Below are 25299 nucleotides of genomic sequence, written 5' to 3' on the forward strand. Positions count from 1 at the left end.
TTTGTACAATATTTATTTTAGCATTTCCAATAATGTCTTATCGTAATGACTTCATGGAATTCCTAATAAATACCTACACAATAAGGTGCCCTTATCTAAACTACTTATTCTTCACTAATCTGCATAACGACTTTCTACTAAGAACCAATTATGCTAATTACCGGTCTCTGAAAATACCAAAAATAGGTAAACTGGTACCTGGTATTCGTTTGTATGTAATATATACTGTAAATAGAACTATTATTACTGTACATTTTTAACGATATCCGATTAGGAAGAGCAAACACTTTTAAACACGCCAGTTTTTTGCTGACAGTCCTAAGCCTGTAAAAAGTGTGAAGGAAAGTACCTTTCTGAATTTAGATCCATATATTAAAATTATTCACGTAGAACAAAAAAAATACTTTCTTCATGTTAAAAATTGTTCAATTTTCAAGTATATTCACTTGAATAACCTGAAAATACCATATGAAATAATTTCCCATTCTCCTATATTTCCCATCTTCCTACACATCCAAAATACATTAAAAAGTATTTAGATATACGTTATTTTTCCCATCTTCTTATACATCCAAAATACATTAAAAAGTAATTAGATGGAATTCCAAGACTAATCGGCTCATAATGCATAAAGTTAAAGTATGCAAATAGAATTTCTTTAGAACCTTTTTGAAAACCAATTGAATGGTTTTAATAATGTAAAACATGACGCGATCTTTTTTCGCGCGATCAATTGCACGCGACCTTATTTCGTCGGCGCTGTTTTTTCGCCGGCGACCTTTTGATACGCGCTCAAATGTGCGCGACATTTTTTCGCTCGACCAATTGTTGGCGACCTTTTTTCGCGACACCCTCCAGAACATTACACTTCCCCTTGTATATTTGTGAACAGATCTGACAGTTTTCGATCTTGCTTGTCTTCCTCAACCTCTAAGTACACGATTTCGTGGGTCATCTGATTTTACACAAATCCTGACTTTTTTTGAAAATAGTACATTTGGTCAATTCCCAATGTTACAGTTTTGGTCGTGAAGAGATCAATTTAGGCGATCAATCTTGTGCTGCCTGGATAACTCGGGGACTAATAACTGTCTCCTGCTGAATACTTCTTGGTACGAACTCTTCTTCTTATCGTTTCAACTGAAACAGTTACACCTATAGCTCCCAAAAGCTGCATTTGGAGCTGCAGGTAAGAAATGGTTGAGTGTATTCCAGCTCATTGGACAATTAAATGATCGTGGAGAGCCGTTATTACTTTTGGCGACTGTGTTTTGCTTTATTTTTGAGCTTTCCTAGTTCTTGTTACCTAGCATAGGTTTTGGACAGAACGCTCTGTATTACGCCTAGTTCTACAGCTATGTCCCTCTAAGAACGTTACTTTCTCCACAAGACCAATAATCTATCCTCGTTGTAAGTTCTACAACCCCACAGGAGGCATATTTTCGTTTTTGGAAGCAAAAGTTAGTTTATTTATTTTCGTTCAATTTGCAACTCAGGCAAATGACCTATACCGTATCGGGCTGTACTATCTGATTGTCTTATCGATTTGTTTATTTTTAATATAAACCTTTATTCTTCGCAACAATAACAAGTTTTTCAAAAGAAATAAATATTACTTTGAAATACACCTTGATTCCATATAAGTTTGGGTGTGTGTATATTTTAATTTATTTATGAGGTTATTTACCTTCCGGTAAAACTACACCATTTAAAAAATACTATAACAATAATTTTTTAATTCGAATACAATATTTTTTTAGGGAGATTCAGGTGGACCTTTAGTAGTATCTGGAATTCTGATTGGCATAACCTCTTGGGGATACGATTGTGCTGAAGCAAAAAACCCTGGAGTATATTCTAGTATTCCTGTATTAAGAGAATTTATAAATTCTATACTAAACTAAAAATACCATAAAACATAGACTGCCGCACTTTTTTGTGTATTTTTTAACTTTCCTTTAATTATGTTAAGTTACGAAAGCATATAACAGAAGGAAAATGTGGCGCTCGAATAAAAAATATATCCAGACCAAAAAACAATAGACCATCAAAAAAAGTCAATTAGCTTATAGTGGAAGAATTTATATGAACCGTAAATAAAAAAAGTTTGGCTATGTTAATACGTGACCTCGATTAATTAATAAAAAACAAGGCTAGAAGAAGCATACGAGATGTAGGTGGAGCAAGTAATACCACAAAAACAGAACTGGTGTAGGTAATATATATGTTAAAATTCAGTTCTGCTTGATCATTGGCGGATTGATACATCTATGGAAGCTTGTCGCTCTATTTTTGCGCGCTTGGTCGATGCTTTTACCGATTATTGATTTATCTTTTGTTATTTTGACCACATGTGTCTCCCCATTCTGCTTATACGGTTTTCCGTTATTTTTTTCTATTAAGTGTCCATTAATTTATACACTGTAGGTTTTTTTCTTCTAATAGGCCAGGGTAGTAAGACAAAAATATACCCTGTTCGTAACACTTCAGCAGTCAGCGTACTGAAGCGTTTTTTCGACAGGTAATACATATAGGAACAAATTATAACTATTTCCTGCGTAGGATCTGGCGGCCGTTTTTATTTATAAACAATTAACTGTCAAAAAATGGAATTTTTCCCTTTTTTTCCAATCAAAAGAAAACAGCGAAACTTAAAAATTTTTTAGTGAAAATATCTTCGAGATTATTAAAAGAGCTTTAAAATGACGTATAACAAAGTTTAATATACTCATTTATTGTTAATATTGCGAAAAAAGGTCGGAATTGCAAAAAAATAATATTTTCTCAATAACTGCTGTAAAAATTAGTGTATAGCTTTGAAGTTTTTGTCAAATGAGGGTTCTTTGGTGCTTAGTATGTAATAAAAATTTCAAAGCGATTCATTCAATTGTTTAAATTTTATTCAAATTGTTTATCCCAGAAAGCATTTTTTTGCAATAACATAAGTCAGAAAAAATGACCTTAGAATCGTTCGACAGGTGTCAAATGAAGGAGCATGAGCTAAAATTTCAACATAGTTTAAAAAAGTGGATAAAAAATGCATTTATTAGTAATAAATAATTATGCAAAGGTATCGTCAATTTTTCTTTATAAACTTTTTGAATACCTTTTTTCAAAAAAATTAACATTTTTACCCTGTTTTAAGTGCACAACTACCAAGTAATGTTATCTATATCAAAATTGATAGAAAATTGTAATAAATATGTATAATTTCTTATATAACAAAATAAAAAGTTTATAAGGAAAGGTTTACGATATTTTGCATAATTATTTATTACTAATAAATGCATTTTTTATTCACTTTTTTAAACCAAGTGAAAATGTAGCTCATGCTCTTTCATTTAACACCTGTGGAATGGTTCTAACGTCATTTTCTTCTGACTTATGTTATTGCAAAAAAAATGCTCTCTGAGATAAACAATTTGAATAAAATTTAAACAATTTAATGAATCGCTTTGAAATTTTTATTACATATTAAGCTCAAAAGAATCCTTATTTGACAAACATTTCAAAGCTGTACACTAATTTTTACAACAGTTATGGCGAAAATATTTTTTTTGCAATTCCGATCTTTTTCCGCAATTATATTAACAATAAATGAGTATGTGAAACTTTGTAATACGTCATTTTAAAGCTTTTTCCATAATCTCGAAGATATTCCTACTAAAAAACCGTAAGCTTTCCTGTTATTCATTGATTTGAAAAAAAGTGAAAAATCTAATTTTTTGACACTTAATAGTTTATAAAAAAAAATGGCCGCCAGATCCTACGCAGGAAATAGTTACAATTTGCTCTTATAGGTATTACCTGCTGAAAAAACGCATCAGTACCCTGGCTGTTCAAGTGTCATGGAAAAAACCTTATTACCCTGGACTATAATGCCTTCACCCACTCTCGATCTAAGTGTATTTCCTGTAATAATTATTCTCAATACTATCATTTCTGCCGTTTCAAATACTCTTTGCGTTGTAGCTGCATCGGGTCTTGTTTCTGATGTACAGGGTGTTTCGTTGGGAAAGTAACATACGTTAACTTCAGAAAGAGGACACTTAGGCGGTCTCAAAAATACCATACTTAATGGGTCTTACTCCATTAATAACAAAGATACTGAGTGTTTTATCTATTTTGCCATTTTCTTAATTGGTTCATACCTTTTTAACCACACTGTATATTAATTTTATATTTGGCACGCAAATATCGTTTAAGGTGTAGAATAAATTAATTTATTTACAATTGTAAAAAATTCAGGTCCGGATTAAAAAAAAAATTGGAAAACTATTCCGACCCAAAAACAACACCCTGTACATTAAATTTTTTTAAAATGGATTTTTCAGTTGAAAAGAGGATAAAAAACTAAATTTAGTGGTATACTTTGAATTTTTGGTAAAATGATTCTTCTGGTCAAATTTTGAATTTAATTTCTGAAATTATGTGAATTTCGAGAGCTCTAAGTAGAAAAAAATTTAAATACAGCTTACAACTTGTCAACCGCACTCTATATTTATTTTCTATTTAGCACGCGAATATTCTTTTAGGTGTCCAATCAATTAATTTATTTACAAATAAAAAAATCCAGGTCCGGATTAAAAAATATTGTATGAATGTTCCGACCCAAGAAAAACACCCTGTATATTAAACCTTTTTAAAATTAATTTTGCATTTGAAAAGGGGATAAGAACCTAAATTTAGTGGTATACTTTGAATTATCGACAAGATAATTTTTCTGGTAAAATTTTGAATTTGATTTCTGAAATTATGGAAATTGCGAAGCTCAAAGTAAAAAAAATTAAAATATGATTTAATTTTAATTAGTACCATTGTTTAATCTAAATTGGTAAAATATTAACATTTTGACACATAACAATAATTTTTGATGGTGCTAATTTTGAATAAGTACTTTAGTTTTGAATAGTTATTATGCTGCACATTTTCTCTGTTTTGTTATAATTTTTAGATACTTTGTTGATTAAAGTGATGTATTCTTTATTGACTCTTTATTATTTATTCATTATTTAAAGATGAATATTCGCCATAAACTATTTGTCACACATAATAAAAAAAACATTGAAATGTTTTAACATTTTACCAATTTAAATTAAAGAATGGTATTAATTAAAATTAAGTCGCATTTTAATTTTTTCTACTTAGAGCTCTCGCAATTGACATAATTTCAGAATTCAAATTCAAAATGTTATCAGAAAAATCATTTTGACGAAAATTCAAAGTATACCACTAAATATAGTTTTTCATCCTCTTTTCAAATGCAAAATCCATTTAAAAAAATAATATACGGGGTGTTTTTTGGGTCGGAACATTTTTACAATATTTTTAATCCATACCTGGATTTTTTATAGTTGTAAATAAAATAATTGATTGGACACCTAAAAGAATATTCGCGTGTTAAATATAAAATAAATATACAGTGCGGTTAACAAATTGTAAGTTGTATTTAATTTTTTTTTTTCTACTTAAAGCTCTCGCAATTCACATAATTTCAGAATTCAAATTCAAAATATGAGCAGAAGAATCATTTTGCCGAAAATTCAAAGTATACCACTAAATTTAGTTTTTCATCCTCTTTTCAACTAAAAAATCCATTTTAAAAAAATTTAATGTACAGGGTGTTGTTTTTGGGTCGGAATATTTTTCTAATATTTTTTAATCCGTGCCTAAATTTTTTACATTTGTAAATAAATTAATTTATTGTACACCTTAAAGAATATTTGCGTGCCAAATATAAGATAAATATACAGTGTGGTTAAAAAGTTATGAACCAAATAAGAAAATGGCAAAATTGATAAAACACCCAGTATCTTTGTTATTAATGGAGTAAGACCCATTAAGTATGGTATTTTTGAGACCGCCTAAGTGTCCTCTTCCTACAGTTGACGTATGTTACTTTCCCAATGAAACACCCTGTATAATAATATGTCATTATTGGTCTTATACTGGCTTTATAAATTCTTGATATTATCTCAGTGTTAATATGTCGGTTTCGCCATATACTGTTATTAAGGCATTAAATTGGATTTACGTTTATTATTTCTATCTTGTTTCTTTTCATTAGAAATGGTTTTTGTTTTATATATTTTTGCTGTATTAGATTTTCCATAAATATATACTTTATTTAACTACTTTGAAGTAAAAAATCACCTAATAAAATGGCGAATGGATTTAGTGTCCGCAGTCATATAGGCCCATTGACATTTAAAATGGCAGATCATGTTATTTTAGACTTAGATACCAATCAAATGGTCAAAATAAAATAAACGCCTGCACCAGGAAGGAGCAAATGCGGATTCTAATCAATACCTCGTCGAAATTAGGGTGGCGATATTAGTATACCATTAGTAGGCCGGACAGTATCGTCGCCCCCGCTAGCGAAATTATTCCGATTCGATTTTTTTGCACAAACTTACTCAAAAAGAGGTCCTTGTAACATATCCACAGGGTGCCGGGCGGTGCCGTGGTCGAAAAATTGTTTAAACAATTTTTTTTAAACACATTCACAAAAATATTTTTTTATTGTGAACGATTTTTTTAGATAATTTGGGTTATTCTGAGCAAAAAAGGTCTCTTGTGATTTTTCTCTAAAATTGATTGTTGTCGAGATATATGGCCATTTTCGCATTTTTCAAATTATAAATCGCGTATAATTCGACAACAATCAATTTTAGAAAAAAATCACAAGAGACATTTTTTGCTTAGGATGTCCCAAATTATCTAAAAAAAATTGTTCAAAGTGAAAAAATTATTTTTGTGAATTTAAAAAAAATTGTTTAAACAATTTTTTGACCACGTCACCAACCGGCACCCTGTGGATATGTTATAAGGACCTCGTTTTGAGTAAGTTTCTGCAAAAACATGGAATCGGAATAATTTCACTAACTGGGGCGACGATACATCCTGGACTATAGCGCTAATTGTTAATAATTAAAAATAACAGCTTTCTAATAAAATAATGACACATATATCTTCAGGACGTTGAAGAAGGGATTTGAACCTTGATTTGGTGACTTTTTGAATTCCATAATAATAATGTTTAATCGAGTTATTAAGCCTTGAAAATGGCCATTTTCGTATTTTTCAAAAATTTTTAATCGCATATAACTCGACACTAATCAATTTTAGAAAAAAAATGACAAGAGACCTTTATTGCTCAGAATAAGCCAATTTATGTAAAAAAAAAATTTGTTCGAAATGAAAAAATTATTTTTGTGAATTTGTTTAAAAAAAATTGTTTAAACAATTTTTAGACCACGGCACCGCACGGCACCGCACGGCACCCTGTGGATATGTTATAAGGACCTCTTTTTGAGTAAGTTTGTGCAAAAAAATCGAATCGGAATAATTTCGCTAACTGGGGCGACGATACTGCCCGGTCTATAGGTACATAAAAAATGAAGCCAGTTACAAAGTGGAAACTACGATGGAATCACGCTTAGCAACGCAGCATACAAAATAGGGTCCGATATTATTTTTGGTAGGCTTAGACCGCATGTTGTAAAACAGCTACACTAATGTGGCTTCTGCAGATAGAAGTCAACAATTGACCAGATATTTGTTCTACGAGAGAATCTTTAAAAAATAAGTAAATATAACATGCACACACGTCATCTCTTCAAACTTCAAAAGCGTATAATATGACAATATAAACCGAAAATTAATATTAATAAGAGTAGAGATAAGTAGCTCTAAAAGAAAAAAAATACACAAAACTGATTAATAGAAATAAAAGATATGTGAAAAAGGCACTACGTAAAAGAGACTTCCTATCATGCATTATGTTCAACATCATGCTCGAAAAAATAATAACAGACGCAACAGTCATTATTCAAGGAAGAGTGAATAATAAAAGTGTACAAATATGCATTTGCAGATGATGTCGACATAATCAAAATGTCAAGAAGAGGAGAAATACAACATTTTAAAGGTAAATTTTTTTACATATTTAGGATCCCCAGTTACTTCTGTAACGCCTTTGTAAAGTAGGTGAAGAGAATTGGCAATAAAATGTTACCATGGCTTAATTATGCAACTAAGGTCAGATAACGTAGCAAGAGAAACAAAATGCAAAATATACAAAACCTTTCTAAGACCAGTACTCACAAAAACATAAGCCATTTTTGACAGAAAAATATTGTGACATATATTTTACAAAGGCGCGAAAGAAAATGCAATTTAGCAAAGCATACACAACTTGAACGGATATAGAGAACATACAGCAGTACACTACAGGGAAATAAACTACAAATAGACCATGTTCGGGACACTCAAATATCCAGGTAGGTGACTACATTTTTACTCTTTCCTGCCTCGAATTCGCGTCCGTTTTTTAACTATTAATAATTTAGTGTAAAAACCGCGATTTTTTCGACTTTTTGCATCCCATTCAAAAGCTAAATAGTTGACATAAAATTACAAAATTAAATTTTTTAGAGCATTGAAAAACCATCAAAATGCTGATTTTTTAAAGTTAAAAAGTTAATTTGTTGCTACGCAAACTGCAAAATAAGTGAAAATCGTTATATGTCAATAACTTTTACTAAAACTACCTTAGAACTTTAGTGTTTCGCCCAAAGTTAAGTATTGGGGTACTTAACAAACCACTTAAAATTGTACCGCGATCCATTAGTTAGTTTAAAAGTTATTCTATTTGTTTATCCCTGAGACCTTTATTTTGCAATAACATAAGAAAAAAAATAATGGAGATAGGACAGGTCTACCTATGCCAAATAGGTCTGGATCCCGCGTATGAAAAAAAAGTTGATTAATAGCAAGCTGAAAATTTGTTAATAGCTTAAGGGTGTCTAGTCGGATAAACTTTGATATATGGGAACACTGGAACAGATGCAGTTTTAATTGTGGAACAGGTTAAAAATGTGGAACGGTCAGACCACGAAAACGGCACATTTATTTTGTCCGACAGAACAGACTTAAACTCTCCGAGATTAAACAGAGATTAAACTCTTATGCAAAAATCAGACTGCTATTTATCACCTGTCATTTGACATATTCTACATGTTCCGCTCATTAAAACGCCCATTTGGTGATAAATAGCAGTCTGATTTTTTGCATGAGAGTTTAATCTCTGTTCGGAGAGTTTAAGTCTGTTCTGTTGGACAAAACACATGTGCCGTTTTCGTGGTCTGACCGTTCCAAATTTTTAACCTGTTCCACAATTAAAACTTTCCCTGTTCCAGTAATTCCATATATCAAAGTTTGTCCGACTAGACACCCTTAAGCTATTAACAAATTTTCAGCTTGCTATTAATCAACTTTTTCTTCATACGCGGGATCCAGACCTAAAATGAAAGTGGAAAATTGATACTATCAAAATGTACTAAAAAAGATAAAAAATTATCTAATATAGTCAAAAATCCTAAAGCCAATTTTTTGAAATTTTGTATTTTATAAACATTAAGAAAAACTTTAAAAATATTGTCCGTAAAAAAATTATTCTACATATTCGAAAAGCAGGTATTCTACACGAATTTATAAAGATGTAGTTCAATTAGTGACTAGTCGTAGTAAGTGAGAGAGGTGCTTTGAACCGTCAAATGCACGAGTTCACAAACTAAAAAAGGGCAACTTTAAACTACTATAATTTTCTATATCTCGGGATTTACTGAATATATTTTAATCTTTCTTTTTTAATTTGTATGTAATTTTTCTCTACATTACAAATATGCAATCTGTCTAGACGCTTATTAATTAATAAACAATCTAACTTGTTTAAAAAATTTTTGAAAAATAGATTTTTTCCCAAAACTTCATGTTTTTAATCATACTATCATTATTAATCATAAAAAAAGTTAATATATACTTTAATAAATAAACTATCTATCATAAATAATAATTATCTAATAAAATAATTTATTTATTAAAGTGAGCTTTAACTTTTTCTATGATCAATAATGATAATATGATTAAAAAAATAAATTTTTGTAAAAAAATATTTTCTCAAGAATTCTTTAAACAAATTAGCCTGTTTATTAATTAATTAATTTTAAACAAAATTGCATATTTGTAATGTACGTAGAAATTACATACAAATTAAAAAAATAAAGATCAAAATCCATTGAGTAGATCCGGAGATACAGAAATTGTATCAGTTTGAAATTAGGGCAGTCAATGAGGGTATTTGGCTCCGAATTCCATCGTATTACATCAATTTACTTGATATTTTCAGAGTATGTAGGAAATAGCTCAAAAAACAGAGTCTACCCTATGCCGATGTGCGCTTTTCTCTTGGGGGAGGTTCTCACCCCTTCTCGGGGGTGAAATTTTTTTTGGATAAAATAGCCACGAAAGAGGAATGTAATTCTAAGCAAAAACTGTTCCATAATTATTTTTTGAAAACTCGATACTTTTTGAGTTATTGGTGGTTGAAAATTGGCCATTTTCATTAAAAAATGATACCCTTTCGGACGGATTTTTGCGAATAACTTAAAAACTATGCATCTAACAAAAAAACTATATAAAATATTTTTGAAGCTCATAAAAAAACAAAGAGATTAATTCCTTCGTAAATCTTCTAGTTATAACACAAAAAGGGATATGGTAGGTGAGAAAAGTTTGTTTTTTGGTGCATGCTCAAATCGATGTATTCAACTTGAAATAACAGAGAAATGGTTGATTTTAGGTGTATAGTGGTACTAAAACCTTTTGTAGTGCTTGAAAAGGGCTTTAAAATGAGCATTATTAAATGTCGATTACACTCAAACTAAGCGAGATATGCTGCTTAAAAATTGATGACTAATGCATTTTAAGAAAAAATGAGAATTTTATTTAACCGCTCATCCATCAGAATTTATATACATCGTTTTCCTTTTAAAATACTTTTTATTATAGTGTTATTTCTACGTTCAAAGAGTAAGACTGGCTTAACATAAAGGATTTTTGAAAAAACTAAGATCAAATTATAGAGCGCATTTTTAAGTTTTCTTAAAATTTTTTTTTTCTCCATGTAACTCGAAAATAGAGATACAAAAAAAGATAAAACACAAAAATGTAGAGCTTTTTTAGACAAAAATTTCGTTTTTGTTTTTCATTACTGTATCTGTTATCATTTTCAAGTTACATGGATAAAATGGAAGATTTTTAAGAAAATTTAAACATGTGCTGTATAATGTGATCTTATTTTTTTCAAAAACCTTTCATTTTAAACTCGTTCAACTTTTTGGACATAGAAATAACACTATAATAAAAGGTAATGTAGATGGAAAATGATGCATTTACATTCTGGTAGATGGGGGTTAAAATTATTTCTCATTTTTTCTTATAATACATTAGTTATCAATTTTGTTTGCAAGATATCTCGCTTAGTTTAAATGTAATTTACCTTTAATATTGCTAATTTTAAAGGTCTTTTCAAGCACTACAAAAGGTATTGTAGCATTATACACATAAAATCAACCGTTTCTCTGTTATTTCAAGTTAAATACACCAATTTGAGCATGTAGCAAAAAAACAAACTCTTTTCACCTACCATATCTCTTTTTGTAATATAACTGGAAGCTTTATGAAGGCAACTGTGTCTTTGTTTTTTATCACCTACAAAAATGTTTAATATAATTTTTTTAGTTAGATGCATATTTTTTAAATATTGGAAAAAAACTGTTCGAAAAGGTGTTATGTTGAAATGAAAATGGCAATTTTCAACCACGAATAACTCAAAAAGTATTGAGTTTTCAAAAAAATTATGGTCTTTGCTTAGAATTAGGTCCTCTAGCGAATTCCGTGGTTATCTTACAAAAAGATTTTTCACATGTTATTGCCAAATAAAGGTCTCTGGGATAAACAAATAGAATAACTTTTAAACTAATTAATAGATCGGTCTCAAATTTTAAGGGTCTGTTAAGTACCTCAATACCCAACTTTGGTTGAAACACTAAAGTTCGAAGGTAGTTTTAGTAAAAGTTATTAATAAATAACGATATTCATTTGTTTTGCAATTTGCGTAGCAACAAATTAACTTTTTAACTTTCAAAAAGCGGCATTTAGAAGGTTTTTTAATGTTCTAAAAAATTTAGTTTTGTAATTTTATGTCTAGTATTTAGTGTTTGAATGGGTGCAAAAAATCAAAAAAATTGCGTTTTTTGCACTAAATCCTTAATAATTAAAAAACGGACGCGAACTTTAGGCAGGAAACACGTAGGTTTTCTTGATATAGGTCTACAATAACTAAAAAAGTAGTAAGCTACCTGGATCTTTGAGTGTCCTGAGAAAATCCATATTTCTCTGGACTAGTATTCAGATATCTTAGGATTCATTAAAATGGAGAGAAAAGCAAGAGAAAGACTGATGCTGAGATATATACAACAAATAGAAAATAACCTATTAAACTTTAAAAAATTAAGAAAGAAAGCCAGACATCGATTCATCATCATCATCAGCCGTTTTGAGTCCACCACAGAACATAGGCCTCCCGTAGATAATTCTATTGCATCCGATCTTGAGCATCCTGAAACCATTTGTGCTGAATGCGCTTGATGTCTTCCGGCCTCATTGTTGGAAAAAGACTAGAATGGAGAAAAACCCTGGAACAAACTAAGGCGCAAAAAGGTTTGTCAAGCGTGTGATGATGATGATGAAATAAAATATGCCATAAGTAATTGCCCGTTAGAAAGCTCCTGAAAAAGCAACCACATTTAGCATGACTGTTAGGTACTAGATCGTAGGCGATAAATATTTTCTGAAGATTACCGACTTTTGGAAAGATATTTACCCAGAAGATACCAATAAGCATTAAATAGTGGCATTTTACAAGACACCTCTGTGCCAGCAGTACCAGAAAAACAATTTAATAATTTACTCTCTTGTATTATTGTATTGCATTATTTTGTTCCTTGTAAATTGTGGCAACAGAAAAGCTCTCTTAATCTTCTAAACTATTATTACGTAATATTTAAAAAATAATACGTAAATTGTTACTATTATAAACACTTGATTCGGGAGGAAATCTCTTATTTCAATTATTCCAGGTAGTCATAAAGATACCGATATCACTTTTAATTGATATGATATAAAACTGTAATCTGATTATGATTAATTTTTAATAAATTGTGGAATAACCAACACTTTGTTCTATTAGTGATTATGCTCTGTGATATACAACATTTCATCTAATCATGAGAATCTTATCAGCTTTATGTTTTGTATTTGCACTGTTTATTGTTGAAGGTAAGTGAATAATTCACTTTCATAATAATTATTATTATTATGAAATTTATTCCTAGAATTGTTATAGACATTAAATTTTAAATTGTTCTTATGAATTAAATTTTTGTCAAACTAGGTATAGATATGGAAATATGCACAACATATTATAATGATCTTTATAAAGAACACACTTTTCTTATGAAGAATTCAGAAAATGTATTCAAATACAGTCTAACCCGCTTAATGGACTAGCCTTCGTGCCAAGCAAAATAATAACCGTCATATTCTAATAAATAAACGATCATGTTGGTGGCGAGTAGAAAAGTTTCGAGACCTCAAATTTCTATTCCTTACACCCTCAGCGCCAGTGTATCCTTTTAGATACACACTGTCCTCAACGCTGTGTACCGAAAAATATACACATAGTTCGTTGTGTTCGATCTGTTGTGTCTCCTAAAAGAACACAGTTTCTTCAGTTTTTATATGTAGAGAATAATGTTATGGCCTAAGCCAATTTCCTGGTATAACTGGGTTTGGCCTTAGACATGAAAGATAGGTTGTATGTAACTAGAAATTCATATGAAAAATTTTATTGCAGTACATAACTATTTGAACCCATTTTTGCAATAATCAGTTAATATTTAGATATTATTATTATTTTTATTTTTATACTCAAATGTGTTATAAAAATTATATTTATTCTGAAAGAAAGAACAAAAATATACAAATTCTTAAAATAAAAATAAAGATATAATATGTATGAAACTAGAAAAAATTGATTTGATATTTAGTGCGTTGCATTATAACATTTTTTACAAATAATGATGTCACACACAGAACATTTGGTGTTTACTTGAGATGCTCTCACAATTTTTCCTTCGGCATTTTTTACTCCTTTTCTTCCGTATTTCTTGTAACACTCCGAACAACGCCCTCTGATTTTCTTGCCATTTTGGACATTTGTCACTAGATGATGCACATATTGTTTTATGGTTCCAGATGGGCCAGCAATAGTGACGTTTTGTGTAGAACATTTTACAAGCATTGAAGTTAGAACATGTTCACGAAATTCCGTTATAGTAAGCTTCTTATCGGATAGTGTTCTGGTTATACAGGAAATGAGCATTAACCAAACTCGTCCCCCAAATAATTTCGAACATAAGTTTTCTGTACCATTTCGTGAACCGCCGTAATGCAGAGGAATACGTAGCCATTTGATCACTAACATCAATGGACGACTTACCATTGTTATAGTCAAAAATACATATTGGTTTCTGAATAGTTCGTCCCGTTCGACTTTCATTAGGGAGCGCTTTCAAGGCCGAGGACTTTGTTGACAACATTCGAACATCTCTCTTATCACGCCATTTCAAAACAACAATCCCGTCATCTGTTTGTTTGGCTGAGAAATCTCCTCGTCTTGGTTTGGAACACATCACGTCTTTTGGCATGTATTTCCTATTTGCTCTAATTGTCCCCACCAAATGGATGTTGTTCTTCCTCAGTCGATAAGCCAGAGGTATACTGGTATAATAACTGTCAGTATATAATGTTCTACCACCGCCCAAGAGATCTTTGACTAAAATCATAACTGTATTTTCTGACACTTCGGATTCAGTGTTTTTTGATTTGCCGCAATAAACCAGAAGGTTCCATGTATAACCTTTTTCAGTACAAAGTTTAAAAATTTTGATGCCATACTTTGCGACCTTGTTTGGGATATACTGCCGGAAGAGCAACCTGCCTCTCCAAGCAACTAGAGACTCATCAACACAAATTTTCTCTCCCGGGGTAAAAACCTTCTGACAGTTACTGATAAACATATCGATAACTTCGAGAACTTTATACAATCTATCTTCTTTGTTTGAAGTTTCATTATCAGCAAAGTGTATAAATTTGAGAATAATTTCAAAGCGATTTCTGGCCATCACTGTGCGTGCTAAAGGTATATTGTATAATATATGGCTTTTCCAATAATCTCGTATAGAAGGCAGCTTCACCAAACCCATCCAACCAATAAGTGCTAAGAAGGAACGTATTTCCTCGACAGTTACTGGTTTCCACCATGTAGTCGTGATTGATCAGAAATATCTGTGGACAAAATATATTGCGTTGTATACAAGTTGGTCTGTCCCTGTATCTTCGTTATAATGTCAGGAGTCACAAATAATTCAAAGTAATCTATGGGGTCGGCATCTGCTAGAATTCCTGTATAAATTTCTTTCATACCGGACCACGGTACTGTAACTTCAATAGCCGGGGGATCATCGTGAGTGGGCATGTGCCAAGACATATTCTGTATCTTTTGTTTTGCCCATTCAGTTTCTGAATATATCTGATTATCTTCATCCTGCCGTTGAGAATTTTGGCCATCCCGATTAGGTTCTGGAGAAGAATGGTGTCGCTTTCTGGAAGTTGACGGCTGATTACATTGGTCACTGTCATCGGTGTTGCTATCATTGCTTGAATCTAAATCCGGTTCAAAGTCTCCATAATTGTCAGAGTCGTCACTTGAGAAATAATACATCTTAATCAAAGTCTACTAAATCAGTAAAAGCACAACTAAAGTACTTTACACGTACACAATAACACTATTTTGTTCGTAGAATTGTTTTTTACTTTCCAGCACTATTGTTTTTATCGAATTGTGTATCTTTATAGGCGAACACTCGTGTTTGTAGAATGGTTAATGTTCTAAGCAAAGAAGTTGGTCAGTCAGAACTTAAAAAGAAATAAAAATATATTAAAAACAAGTTGTGTATCTATTTTGATACACATGGCCCTTACGCGAAAGTCTTCGAAAAACTTTATGCTAGGCCAGTGTATCGAAAATGATACACATTTGAAAAATACGAAAATAAACTGCGAATTAATAAAAAAATTACTTCAGTCGCCCTAAAATAATATAAAAAACTCTATTCATTCAAAAAATCATTTTGGTCCAGAACGAAATTTTTTTGAACTAGCCGTGGCGCTGAGGGTGTTAAACCGGGATATTCCTATGACTGGTATTTAATAGGTGTACTTAGTATTTTTCGTGTACGTAGTATTTTAGTAAAAAAAAGTACTAAGTACACGAAACATACCCAGTAATTGGAATGTAGCAATCACCCTATTATTGTTTAAAAAAGGAGACAAAAAAGATCTGAAAACTTATAGACCGATTACCTTGATTAATGTTATGTATAAATTGTTAACTAAAATATTAACCAACAGGCATTATCAGACAAAAGAACAGGCAGGATTCAGAAAAGGCTACAGTACATGTGGTCACCTACTGACAATGAAGTTACTTATTGAGAAAATAAATGAATACCAAATACCCATATATATGGCATTTATAGATTTTAAAAAGGCATTCGACTCCATAGAACACTGGGCAGTGAAACAATCACTGCACAATAGCAAAGTAGATTACAGGTATACAGAACAAATCTCTAATATATACAGTAAGGCCACAACTACGATCCAACTTGAACAGAATACACACCCCATATCTATCAAAAGAGGCGTTAGGCAGGGAGATACGATTTCGCCGAAACTCTTCAACCAAGCACTAGAAGACATTTTCAAGAGATTACAATGGGAAGAATTCGACTCCATAGAACACTGGGCAGTGAAACAATCATTACACAATAGCAGAGTAGATTACAGGTATACAGAACTAATCTCTAATATATACAGTAAGGCCACAACTACGATCCAACTTGAACAGAATACACACCCCATACCTATCAAAAGGGGCGTTAGACAGGGAGATACGATTTCGCCGAAACTCTTCTACCAAGCACTAGAAGACATTTTCAAGAGATTACAATGGGATGAATATGGAATCATCATTAACGACCAATACTTAAATCACCTAAGATACGCTGACTATATCGTCCTTATCGCTACAGACAAGGAACAACTACAAATAATGATACAACAACTAGACCAAGAAGCCAGTAAATTTGGATTAAATATGAATTACAGCAAAACAAAAGTGATAACAAATCAAGAAGATGAGTTAAGAATCGTAGATAAACAAAACCAAATAGAGAAAGTGAATGAATACATATACTTGGGACAAATAATAAAATTGAATAGAGACAACCAAACAGCAGAAATAAAGAGACGAACGAAGTTAGCGTGGGCCTCGTTTGGTAAGCTCAGCTTCATATTAAAGAATAAAAAATACCCTCAATATCTAAAAACGAAAATCTACGACCAATGTATTCTTCCGGTCCTTATATATGGAGGTCAAACATGGACGTTCACAAAAGCGAATATGGACAAAATTGCGAAAACACAAAGAGCAATGGAAAGACAAATGATCAACGTAAGACTGTCAGATAGAAAAAGGATTTCCTGGGTAAGAAATATCACAAAAGATAAAGATGCTACTCGTCAAACAGCTAAACTAAAATGGAAATTCGCCGGTCATACGATTAGACAAAAAAACGAAAGATGGAATAAAATTATTACAGAGTGGAGACCATGGACATATAAACGAAAGAGAGGAAGACCACAGGTGAGATGGGTAGATGACCTAAAACACCAAGCAGGCTCAAAATGGATGCACATGGCTCAGGATGGAGAAAGATGGAGGAGCGAAGGGGAGGCCTGTATCCAATATTGGATGTCGCAAGGCTAATAGAATAGATAGGTATGAAGAATCTGGAATTGCATCAAGTAAAACCTACAAATATATTGATCACAAACTGGTTCTTGTCCATTACGCAGGTCGTTGTACATGTTGTTATGCCAGTATGTTTTCTAAATTTGTCACTACTTTTCTTGCTTCCAGTATTCCTTTAGTCGTTAGTTTATTATGGTAGGGGAGCAAAGTATGCTAAATGTGCAGTCACTCGAGCGTTATGGAGACCTATTGGGTTGTGAAGAGTAGGTCCTAAAACCAAAAAAAGTTAAGTAAAATTTTCCATTTTAGTGGGCGCTTGCCATTTTTTAATTTAATTTTCCATTTCCAATAATCGTTTTTTCCGATTATAACGCCATCTATCCATAATTCGAAAAAATGTTTCGAATAAAACTTACTTATTTTTACGTAAGGAATCCAAATCTGCAATAAAAAATGGGGCTTCTATTTAAGATTTTAAAGTAACCCCCACCCCACCTCCTTGGGGAGTCGTGTTTGGTGCCATTCGATAGATTTTTTAAAAGTATCGAATAAGTGTATTTTACTGTTTTTCGATCTGATGTTCATTTCGCGAAATATCGCGGGATTCGTATTTAAAATATTAAATTTACCCCCCACCCCTCTCCGTGGGAAGTCGTGTTTGGTATCATTCGATAGATTTTTAAAATATATTGAGCACATATTTTTTAGTTTTTCGATCTGTCATTTATTTCGCGACATATTCGCTTATTTCTTGTGAAAATTTGGGACTCACCCATTTCCTTACCCCCTGCTCAAATCGTCAGATTTTTGAGATATACACTCTTTTGCATGTACTTAACTTACCTTATCTTAATCTGACAATGTCGAGTATTTTTAAGGATAGATTTTTTTTTTCGGGCCCCCCTTAACGAACTCCCCTGTGTTAAGAGCCAATATATGGTAGAAGTTCATCTGCAGGGTACCAGGTTTCTCCCATATGCTAATCTGACGCGCTCGAGTAACTTCAAAAATCCCCGCTTGGGCTCCCCTACCATTATCTATTTATGTTTATGGACCCTCACAGACGCCAACTTCAAGAAAATTGAGGCTTTCGAAATGTGGCTTTATTGTCTAATCCTAAAAATATCTTATACCAATCTAGTAGAAGCAATAAAGTACTGAACCTCCGAAAAAAACGACAAGACGGATCATAATATTTTTTTTTGCATTCGATTCGCGAATGCTCCAGGAAACTTTGTGACCCCTAGCCATGATATAATATTAAAAAACTGCATACAAAAATGCATTCTTAAAGTACATCTCAAACAGACAATCAAAAAATTCAGAACTCGTCAATTATCGGCGGAAGTGAGATCAATTTTGTGACTCGGGGGGTTTTTGGGATCTTTGAAAGCGAATATGACGTCGTAAGTGATTTCCGAGTACCTGGTGCCCAGGGTACGTACTGTTTATCTCGTCGTTAAAATTCATTAAAAAATTAGTCAGAAATCATTACTCGGAATGTCTGGTGCCCAGAGTAACTACTGTTTACCTCGTCTGCTGGAGTTTTCGGCAAATTCATTAAAAAATTAGTCAAAAATCATTACCTAGTGGGTTTTTGGTGTCGCTGACGACGAGTATGACATCGGAAGTGATCTTCAGAGTACCTGGTGCCCAGGGTACCTACTGTTTATCTCGTGACTAATGATTTTGTACTAATTTTTTAATGAATTTGCCGAAAACTCCACAAGACGAGGTAAACAGTAGGTACCTTGGGCACCAGGTACTCCGGAGTTAACTTACGACATCATATTCATTTTCAGCGACCCCAAAAACTCCCGAGTAACAAAATTGAACTCATTTCCGCTGATAATGGACGAGTTCTGAATTTTTTTATTGACTGTTTGAGATGCACTTTAAGAATGCATTTCTTGTATGAAGTTTTTCAAAATTACATCATGGCTATGGGTCACAAAGTTTCCTGGCACATTCACGAATCGAATTCAAAAAGAATTATTAAGATGCGTCTTGTCGTTTTTTTTTCGGAGGTAAAGCAGGTTTTAGTGCTTTATTACTTCGCCTAATCACGTTACTCATCAGGATGTTTTGTTGAGAACTTACAAAAAAAAAAGAGCTGTTTACCACAATAAAAACAGCCAAAACATCATACAGTGAAAAGTTGAAGGAAAACGTGGACCAGAAAAGCGAAGGATTTCCTGGATTAAAAATCTACGTTCCTACGTGGTTCAACACAACAGCCACAAATCTTTTGATTGCTAACATTCGAAAAGGGTATTTCTCTGATCATCTGGATATTTTAACGAAATAAATAACCCAATCTATGGAAATATTTCACCAGTCCTAATTAAATATGTCTGCAAAACAAAGTTTGCACACGAGTATAAGTTAACATTAAACAAAATCTCACAAATGAGGAAAGATACTCTTATGTTTCTTTTGATAGATCAAAAAAAAATAAGAGGGAGTATTATCGGTCTTAACACTGGACTATCGATAGCCCTCGGAAATACTCCTACAATGTTTTAAGGATAACTGCTAGCAATCGGTTTTGGTGTTCAAAAGTACCACTGTTGAACAGGTGTGTATTTAGGTCTGGAACCAATAAGACATAACCTTTCTAAATGGATATGTTTCCTTATAACACTACCTATAAAGATTCTAATAAAAGATAAAATTGTTAAGTGGGAAAAAAGATAAATAACTTTCGGTGTAGTGTTTAGCAGAGTGAAAGAAATAAATTGTGGGGACATAATACCTAATAGAATAGTAAAATGACAAAAGCCTATCTATCAGAAAAACCATATTATTCACCAGAAAAGTTTCTTAATGAATAACTAAGAAATTACTGCACCCTTATTTTATAAGCAATATTTTTATTTATATTAGGGTGTCATATGCAGCAGCTTAAACTGATTAATCTTATTAGTTCCTAATTGATTGGTTGATTTTGTAATAATTTGTATAGGTTGTTTTTGTTTTATTTCAATATTTTTATTTTTATAATATTGATGATTTATGTAATTTCAGTAAATTGTTTTTGTTCTGACGACTCTTTTTAACCTTCCGCAACTAACATAGATTTTCTGAACATTAAAGCTAACATCCGTCTCAGAGACCGACATCAAAAAATGTTTATTGACACACTTTCAAGCGTACGGTTGGGTTTACTCCTTGAAGTAGTGAAATTAAACGAGGCTGATACCTATTTTTAATTTATTAAGCCTATTAAACATTAGCAAAATACCAAAGAAAATAAAAACAATTACATATATTACATCTCATTTGTGAAAAACAAGCTCAATTTTTTCATTGCTGTTTTTTTGTAACTAGCTTCACCGTTTACCTACTCCTGTCAATTGGATTACTAAATTATCAGCACTTGTTCGCACGTTTTTTCGTTAATATAATAGTCCGTTCTTTAACGGTAAAATATTGCAAAACCTCTAAATTTTAAAGAACCGCTTGGATTGACATGAAATTTGGCATTCACATAGCTAACAAGTCAAAGAAAAAAAGTGATATTGTGCCGATATGTGCTTTTGCCCTGGGGGTGGTTTAAGTAACTTTTGTTCCATAGAGTTTTTTCACTAAATCAAAACTTTTCGAGTTATTTGGCAGTGAATATATTCATTTTTTCAACAAAATAACCACGCTTTTGGAGGGTTTCTCGCAAATAACTCAAATAGTAAGAATTTTGTCGAAAAAACATTCTTAGCAAACATATAGCCTGTACAAAATTTAAAAAAAAATGGTGTATATATCACGTCTCTACACCTAGTGGAAGCAGACTTATAGCTAATGAAAAATAGGTTAATATTCGTCAAATTCCAAATGGAATACTTTAACGTGAAATAACCAAAAAGGAAGCACATTTCGGGGAAAACTCATTACAACTTGTTTAAAGTGTTTAAAAAAAGCTTCATTTTCATAAAAAGTTACGCTCAAAATAAATTTAGTCCCTTTTGGTTTTGGTAAAAAAATCGAGAAAATCACCCCCTAATTAGTATCTTAAATGAACTTAATCGTTACGACTTCACAAGTTTGTAGACTCGTGTATATATTGTTTATATGATCTGTAAGTTTCATCGGTTCAAAGTCCTTATTATTGAAAGGGCTGTAGTTAAAAGGGGTTGAACGAGTAACTGATCACGAATGTATGCAAATTTAGAAACATCAAATCTTAATCAATTTTTGTCTAACAGAAAAACCAAAAATACATGATGTTCAGAAAAGCAAATCTGACTTTTTTTGTTTTTCGAGATTTTTGGTATCTTTAACAATTTTTAAGTTATTTTGAAAAAAAGCATATTTTTCAAAATTTAAATTTTTAAAAATTTTATTTTGAAAACAAATTTTTTCAAAAATAAGCACTTTGAGTCGATGAAACTTACATACCAAATAAACACAACATAAGCAAAATAATTTGTGGAGCGGTAACAATTAATTTCATTTAAGTTTCTAATTAGAGGGTGGTCTTCCCGATTTTTTTTTTTGCAAAAACAAAAGGGATCAACTTTATTTTGAGCGTAACTTGTTTAAATTTAATGCTAAAAACTTTTTGTAAAAACAGAAATAAAGCTTTTTTTAAACACTTTAAAAAAGTTATAACGGGTTTTCCCCTAAAAGTGCTTAATTTTTTGGATATTTCACGTCGAAATATTCTATTTGAAATTTGGTGACTATGAATCTATTTTTCATTGGCTATAACTCTGGTTCTACGAGATCCAGAGACCTAACGTGTACACCATTTTTTTTTTTTTACTTTTTTATAGGCTATACTTTTGCTAAGAACGTTTTTTTCGACAAAATACTTACTTTTTGAGTTATTTGCAAAAAACCGTCTAAAAATGTGGTTATTTTGTTGAAAAATGAACATATTCACTCGCAAATAACTCGAAAAGTGTTGACTTGGCGAAAAAGCTCTATAGAACAAAAGTTACTTAAAATTAGTCAGTTTACCCATTTCCGGACTTATTTTGGACATATATTTTTTCACCCCCAAGAGGGGGTGAAACTCACCCCCAGGGCAAAAGCACACATCGGCACAATATCACTTTCTTTCTTTGACATGTAAGCTATACGTATGCCAAATTTCATGTCAATCTAAGCGGTTCTTTAAAATTTAGAGCAAAAACCGTGAAAGAATGGACTATAAATATTTTTTTTATCGAGTATGTCACGTCCAACGTCGGTCTCTGAGACAAAATTTGTTGATAATTGCATAATCACTGGACACTAAAGACTCAAACTTCAACACTAAACACAGGCACCTGCATCAAGCAGCTACTGATGACGGCGAAGATAAATAACGAACAATAAAATTTGGATATAATCGTAAAAACTCAGTCACGGAAGGTTAAGCTTTCTTTATAATTATTAATAGTGTGACCGACTAGCCCGAAAAATCCGGGACATGGCCCGAATTACGAAGTCGTGTCCCGGCGTCCCGGACAAGGCTTCCGGGCCATCCGAATTTTCAACATTTTGGTAAAATTCTATTTTGAAGTTTTGGATACGTTATTCTTCTATCTATCTATCTAATCAGCTCTAAACATCCAGCCTTGGATATAGGCCTCCTCTTCCTTCTTCCATGCCTCTCTATCTTGGGCAATTTGCATCCATTTTGACCCAGTGTGTTTCTTTAGGTCATCTGACCATCGCATCTGTGGCCTTCCCCTTTTTCGTTTGTGGTTCCATGGTCTCCAATGTATTACCATCTTAGTCCATCTTTCATCCTTCTGCCGTAGGGTGTGTCCGGCGAACTTCCATTTAAGCTTTGCTACTTGGGTAGAGACGTCTTTCACTTTTGTTTTGTTACGGATCCATTCGTTTCTTTTCCTGTCTGATAATTTAATGTTCAGCATTTGTCTTTCCATGGCTCTTTCTGTCTTTGCTATTTTTTCCATATTCTCTTTTGTAAACGTCCATGTCTGAGAGCCATATATTAAAACAGGGAGTATACATTGATTGAAGACTTTTGTTTTTAGGTACTGCGGGTATTTTCTGTTCTTTATAATATAAGACAGTTTTCCGAATGATGCCCAGGCCAACCTTATTCTTCTCTTTATTTCTTCGGTCTGATTTTCTTTATTTAATCTAGTGATTTGTCCTAGATATATATATTCTTTTACTTGTTCTATTCTTGTTTGTGCCACTGTAATTACTAGTTCTTCTTGTTGATTGGTCATGGTTTTTGTTTTACTGTAATTCATCTTCAGTCCTATCTTTGTCGATTCTCTATCTAGTTCTTCCATCATTCTTTGTAATTATTCACTTCTTTCTGCTATTAATACAATATCATCAGCATATCGTAAGTGATTCAGATATTGCCCGTTTATGTTTATACCCAAACCATCCCAGTGCAGTTGTTTGAACACATCTTCTAGCGCTTGGTTGAATAGCTTGGGCGAGATGGTATCTCCTTGTCTTACTCCTCGGTTTATTTTAATAGGCTCCGTTTGTTTCATTAGCTTGATAGTTGTTGTTGCCTTATCATATATATTTGTAATTAAGTCGGTATATCTGTAGTCTAGTCTGCTGTTTTGTAGGGAATTCTTTACTGCCCAGTGTTCCACACTATCAAATGCTTTTTCGAAGTCAATAAATGCCATGTATAGCGGGATATGATATTCGTTAGCTTTTTCGAATAATATCTCCATCGTTAAAAGGTGGTCACTTGTACTGAAGCTTTTTCTAAATCCGGCTTGTTCTCTTGCCTGGTATCCATCTAATTTAGTTGTTAATCTGTTTGTTAATATCTTGGTTAATAGTTTGTACATCACATTTAGTAAAGTTATGGGTCTGTAATTCTTTAGATCCTTTTTATCTCCTTTCTTAAATAGTAACAATGTTACTGCTCCGTTCCAAGTGTTGGGTATTTGTTTTGTCATTAATATTTTATTCATAAGTGTGTACAAAACTTCTCTAGTTGTTTTCCCACCATTTTTTAGCATTTCTATAGTTATCCCGTCTTTTCCTGGCGATTTATTATTCTTCATCTCCTTGAGTGCTCTTTTTATCTCATTCTTACTGATTTCTGGTTGTAAGTCGGAATTGACATTTTTTATTTTTATTTGCAATTGTTTAAGGATTTCTTGTGTTGGTTTCTGTTTTGTATTGTAGAGGTTTTTATAATATTCTTGTGTTATTTGTATAATTTCTTCCATATTATTGGTCTCTATGCCTTCTTTGTTCTTTATACTATTAATCTGTATGCTTCCAAGCTGTGGTTTTAAGCACTTCATATTTTTATTTTGTTCAATGGTTTTTTCTATTTTTTCTTCCTGTACTATCCTTTGACTTTCCTTGATGTTCCTTCTGATAGCTTTGTTTACCTCTTTGTAATCTACTGTGTTTCTCTTATCTTGTTCTATTAATGTTTTTCTTTTGCTCATGAGGTTTTTTGTTTCCTGGGATATATAGTTTTCCTTTTTTATTCTTGTTTGTGCTACCTCTTTTCCCGCCTTTACTAATGTATCGGTTAATAGCTGATTTATTTCATCGATATTTTTGTT

At 32.1% G+C, this 25299-nt stretch overlaps 1 protein-coding gene across 1 annotated transcript in view; it reads left to right on the forward strand.

Moving 5' to 3' along the window:
* Positions 1-25299, forward strand: part of LOC126892902 (CUB and peptidase domain-containing protein 1-like) — a 99776-nt gene that overhangs the window by 38192 nt on the left and 36285 nt on the right. Inside the window, exons 5-6 of the mRNA XM_050662741.1 lie at positions 1761-1901; positions 13113-13185. Coding sequence (XP_050518698.1) covers positions 1761-1901; positions 13113-13185 — 214 coding nt within the window. The remainder of the gene's footprint in view (positions 1-1760; positions 1902-13112; positions 13186-25299) is intronic.

The sequence above is a fragment of the Diabrotica virgifera genome, chromosome 1 (genome assembly GCF_917563875.1).
Source record: "Diabrotica virgifera virgifera chromosome 1, PGI_DIABVI_V3a".
NCBI classification, from domain to species: Eukaryota; Metazoa; Arthropoda; class Insecta; order Coleoptera; family Chrysomelidae; genus Diabrotica; species Diabrotica virgifera.